General features: G+C 36.7%; 1 protein-coding gene across 2 annotated transcripts; it reads left to right on the top strand.

Moving 5' to 3' along the window:
• The first annotated feature begins 336 nt into the window (after positions 1-336).
• On the top strand, positions 337-4,885 carry mettl6 (methyltransferase 6, methylcytidine). 2 transcript variants are annotated; one of them, XM_046846279.1, is made up of 6 exons: positions 337-398; positions 625-834; positions 928-1,062; positions 2,703-2,873; positions 4,374-4,515; positions 4,597-4,885. In XM_046846279.1, the coding sequence occupies exons 1-6, from the start codon at positions 396-398 to the stop codon at positions 4,734-4,736; spliced, it is 801 nt and encodes a 266-aa protein (XP_046702235.1). In that variant the 5' UTR covers positions 337-395; the 3' UTR covers positions 4,737-4,885. The 2 variants fall into 2 exon arrangements, with proteins under 2 accessions (XP_046702235.1, XP_046702234.1); XM_046846278.1 differs by having other exon boundaries at positions 345-834.
• Positions 4,886-5,519: the final 634 nt, after the last annotated feature.

Genomic DNA, 5,519 nt, shown 5'->3' with positions numbered 1-5,519 from the left:
TGTGGAGGAGGATATTGCATTGACTGACTTGATGGAGCATGAAGTTCCTCTTTTAGTTGGCATCCAAGTATATCAAAGATTACATCAAATCAATATTGAGCGGTGAAAACTCATAACTCTGTTGTTACAGATTATAGCCAAGCTGTCACTGTCACTTAGGTTAAGATGAATGAATGAACAACACAAGATTTTAATAAAGTAATATGTTTAATGGGTTTTGATTATTATATTAAAACCACTTGAAACCACCCAAATAACTGCTAATCACCTGCATCAGTTTATTTGATCTTATATCAATGTCCACTAGGTGTCACCACACACAATTATTTTATTTCTGACGACATTTTCTATACGCGAAGAAAGTCATCCGGAAGTGAGGACCTTAAGAACTGAGCATGGTTTTGTGTGCAGTTTTTATTAATTGATTTTATTTGTAAATGAAAGAAATATCCGTTTGATAGGCTTTTAAGTGGTATAATGCACTGTTACGTTCAAATGCCAAATTCGTCACTTTCTTAAATGAAACCGGTGTAAATCTGTGGCTCTAGGAATCTTCTGAATATTGTCATGGCCCAAGTAACAGATGGAGGAGTTGTGTCATCTGACACTCAGTTCCCTTATCAGTCCACAGATTCGTGTGAAAGGATTTTGTCAGAAGAAGAGATCGAGAAATTGAAGAATGACCCGGTTTTGGTGTCGGATTTTAAGCAGCAGAAGTTGGAGGTTGATGCTCAGAAAAACTGGGACTTATTTTACAAAAGGAATACTACAAACTTTTTTAAAGACAGACACTGGACAACAAGGGAATTTGAGGAACTTAAAGCTTGCAGAGAAGTGAGTTGTTGATGCTTCAGGGTTTTATTTGCGTGGTGATGAATCATTGTGTTTTAAATCCTGTGTTTTGAGTGGTTTGTTTTGACTTTTCAGTTTGAGGCCCAGAAGTTGGTGATGCTGGAGGCTGGATGTGGAGTTGGCAATTGCATCTTCCCTTTGTTGAAAGAGGATCTCAATATCTTTATCTATGCATGTGACTTTTCACCTCGAGCCATACAGTTTGTGACGGTGAGTGCCAACACTTATGCACATGTAATAGTTCTTGCGTCTTTTTTTTTTTCTTTTTCATATTTAAGGAATATTTTGCCATTTGATGAATGCTGGGTGCTTCTGTTTTTTAATAATGTTTGACTTGATAGTGATATTTATACCAGTACCACACCGCGTTTTGAATTCTCAAATCCCACTGGTCTGAAAGTGTTCTCTCTTACCTCACCCTACACTGAACCACGCTTTCTCCAATCCTTAAACACTGCTCGGTTGGTCCTACCATTTTTCAAGGAACAAGGAAGTCATGATTCCAGTCTCTTCATCTCTTCTGCCTCTGTCGTGGTGAAATGTACTTCCACTTGATGTCTGAACAGCTGCGTCAGTAGCAGTCCTCAAACAATGTCTACAGACCAAAGTCTTCCAGAGCCTATTAAATAATAATAAGTTCTTGCATTGAAAAAAATGGCTTTCTAACTATTTATTATCTATTGCATTTTAGGCAGATGTTATTCTTAGTCTGGGTTCTGTTGAACCTGAATTAGAATATATTTATTGATGAAGAATCCAAAGCACTTTGTAAGTTTCTCTGGCAGAAAATTTCTAGAAACTTTCCTTAGGAACTTCATCTGGGGAATTTTGGAAATATTCCAAGTTGGAAATGTACTAGGAATTTATGGGAATATATATATATATGGAATTAATAGAAATTTTTGGGAAATCTATATAAGATGAATAATGTACAAACATAAATATTACCATTTGTTGTAATAAGCCGATATGCATGCAAACTAGTACAAGTTTTTAGAAAATGGCATTTTTCACATTGATTTGTTAGTATTATCTGTTGCACAATAGAAAAAACAAGGAAATTTTATGCATAGCGTATATAGGGGGTATGGCATCAATAACTCGGCAGTACTGTAAGTGTGCTGTGAAATTGCATTAAAGCTGGTTGTTTTAAATTATACTGCAAAATTCTTTACTTTTTTTTAAACTACATTTAAGTTCCTTGCTATAGGCCAGCATGCAATTTTGCAAATTTCCAGTTTATTCCAATGAATTCCTGTTAATTCCCATGTAAAGTTTCCGGTCTTGAAAATTCCTAGAATCTTGCAACCCTACTGCCAAATGCCCTAAATGTCAATGTGTTGATTCCTTTTCCACGCCACTAATTGTGATTTTTTTTTCAGTTGCTGTAAATTGCTTGAATTTTTGCCTTTTATTGTCCAATGTTCAGAATTAGATGTTAATTGAGAATGTATTTGAGACTCTAAAAAGCCTGCCTTTAGAGACCTTGCCTTTTTACCCAGAGTACCAGGGCAAAGTTTATGCAACTCAAGATTTTAGGGAAAAGATGGTTCCTCCTTAGGAGCAATTTCCAAATATTAAATAAAAAATGTATCTACTGTTGATAAATTCTGGGACTAAAACTACCACCTTTCTGATCAGAAGCCCAATATCTTAACCACTGAGCTACCACTCTCCAAAATGCATTCTTGGGGGTGGGTGAGATCAGGGTCAAAAAATCTCATGAGAATTAAAGAGATTTTTTGTTACATATATATTTATATGTAAATACATCACAATATTCCGTAATATTTACTGCCTTGAGCTTAATGCAGTCAATGCTCATACAATATTTTGCATTTGCTTTCCAGGAAAACTCTCTGTACTGTCCAGAGCGATGTGTGGCATTTCAGTGTGACCTGACGAAAGACGACCTTCGTGCCACCATTTCAGAAAACACCCTCGATGTTGTCACTCTGATTTTTGTTCTCTCAGCTATTCACCCAGACAGAATGGAACAAGCCTTGGAAAACATTTATCGGGTAAAAATGATTACTATATTTAGATGCTGCATTGAAGATCAATGTTTTAGAGCTTTCCCAAACATAAAAAAAAAAATAATGAGTCATTATTGCATTTTTATTACCAAAGGTAAAATTACTGTGAATATTGATTGTGTCATAATGTAAGGTATTAATGTGAATACTTATTAATACAGTCTTTTTAAATTAGTATACATCAGTAGCAGGCTGTGCATTTGGTACCTGGGCCTTGAGTGGGGACTTACCTGACTTAATCCACCTCTTAATACGTCACAATTATAGAAACCATCAATACAATACAAAACCACATTATAACAACGTGTGGCGTTACAGAGAGAGGGAGAGAGGGCATTTCACATATGGAGGGTGAATACCATTTTACTAAAGCAAGAAACCCAGTTTAGACTCAAAAACTCTACACAACAACCGCATCTGTGCACCTCCATCATCTGGAGCAGCTCAGAATCAATATTTGTCTAATAACATGACAAAAATGCTAATAAAATACAATCTACTCACCAGAGATGCAGACTCATAATTTGCACTGCTTCTCAGAGGCTGTAATCCAGTGGTACGGCTCGTATTCACTGGTCTGGAAGTGAAAAACAAACCCTTACTCGGGCTGAGACAAGCTAGTTTGCTTCGGGGTTGGCCGATCTCTCCTCACGATGTCTCGCTTTTCTTGAAAATGTATTTTTAAGTATGTCCACGACAAAATCAATTTATTTTTCTCTGTAGGCATAAAATAGTCTAACTCCGATGTATTCATGTGTGCAGAGCGCTAAAGACGTGTTTTGCCAGTCGAACTTGGCTGTAACAGTTTCCCTCTGATCAACCAACGATACTCTGGGACATATAGCTGCCCAGTGAGGCGAATATGAAATCTGATTGGTTTCTGAAACAGACCCATTGATAATATTCTTTATGGTAAAATGGCCAGCAGAACTGACTTTGCAGGCCTGGGCAGATTACATTGACATGTCAGCACTTAGAAGCTGAAATCTAATTGGACAACAAAATCTAACATACATGTACTGGAAGCAGTGCAGCCAAGAGAAAGAATTCGTGAATAAATTACTAAAATTTCATTGAAGAAATATTAGAATTTGGGTTGTAAATGTAGGTCAGTGCTTCTGATAGTGTTTAGGTCAGCAGAGAAGGCTTTGCTGGCCCTGACCGCCCGCCACTGGTATACATCATTTTAAGTATGGAAGTAATTATTTTTATTAAACGTGCATGGTTTAGGCTAAATGGAAATGCTACGCTGTGACAAGCAAATAAATAACTAAATATAAGCATGATATTATGGAGGGAGGTGGTAGCTCAGTGGGTAAGGCTTTGGATCGGAAGGTCACAGGTTCAAATCCCACCATCACCAAGCTGCCACTGCTGGGCCCTTGAGCAAAAGCCCTAAAACCATCCCCTGCTCAGTTGTAAGTCGCTCTGGATAAGGGCGTCTGTCAAATGCTGTAAATGTAATATGATTTGTGTGTTTGGCAGGTATTAAAACCAGGAGGAATTGTCTTGTTCAGAGACTATGGACTTTATGACCACGCCATGCTGAGGTTTAAGTCAGGCAGCAAGCTCGGGGAGAATTTCTATGTGAGACAAGATGGCACTCGTTCCTTTTTTTTCTCCAGAGGTTAGTTACTGTTAGAAATTTTTATCAGCCTTTTTATTCTGAATTAGGTATGATATCATGAAACTTTTGTTTCTTTTTCAGAATATCTGGCCGATCGGTTTCAGAGGGCAGGGTTTCAGACTCTTATAAACGAATACGTTTTGCGAGAAACTGTGAACAAAAAGGAAGGACTTTGTGTTCCACGAGTATTTGTCCAAAGTAAATACCGCAAGCCTGAATGACTTTTGTTCATCCTTGATTTATAGAGAAAAACATGTAATTTGTTAAATATAAACCCTATTTTTATGCATTGTGAGTCAGTGTAATTTTTATTAATTAAATAGTGTCATAACTGTGATCAAGTGTCAAATAAATGAAATATTTTGTATGATTTTACTGTATTCATTAGGTGTACTATTGTTATGTAACATTGATACGTGTAAATGTTTCCACAAGTTTGTATTCATAACCCTTTCAATACCACCTTTCAACACACGAGGGCAGTGTAGCTGTATAAATAATTGTATGAACAATTAAGGTGTAGGCAAAGGTAATCAATTTTGGAGCCATTTTGCTGCTACTAACAAAACACCAACCCTTCTCAGGAGTCCATGCTTATCTTACTAAATCAGCAAAACGCTGCAAAGCCAACTGTGGATTTGAATAGGATGAATAAAGAAGACTGGTATATAACTTGTGTTTATACTTTATCTGGAGAGTTTAGTGAATTAATGGGTTATAATGGCGCACACTTGATTTCTCCTTGTGGTTTTTATTCACTTATTCATTCATTTATACTCTCCCTGTAAGAGTGTGAAGCAAGTTAAATGAGAATGTACTCTTAAAGTGATTCAATGATTTAGTAAATATGATGTCATTTCACATGTTTAGTAAAAGGTGAAATGAATAACTCAGATGGTCATGTTATGATGGCTAAACCACTTTTTCAGGTCATCTCCAAAACTACCAGTTTTGTAAAGTGTTCTCTGCATACAGTGGCTAGTACCTACAAAAGGTTGTACAGG

This window comes from Silurus meridionalis, chromosome 4 (assembly GCF_014805685.1).
Source record: "Silurus meridionalis isolate SWU-2019-XX chromosome 4, ASM1480568v1, whole genome shotgun sequence".
Classification (NCBI taxonomy): Eukaryota; Metazoa; Chordata; class Actinopteri; order Siluriformes; family Siluridae; genus Silurus; species Silurus meridionalis.
The sequence above is the reverse complement of the archived record's forward strand: the minus strand, read 5'-3'. Positions and strand labels throughout refer to the sequence as shown.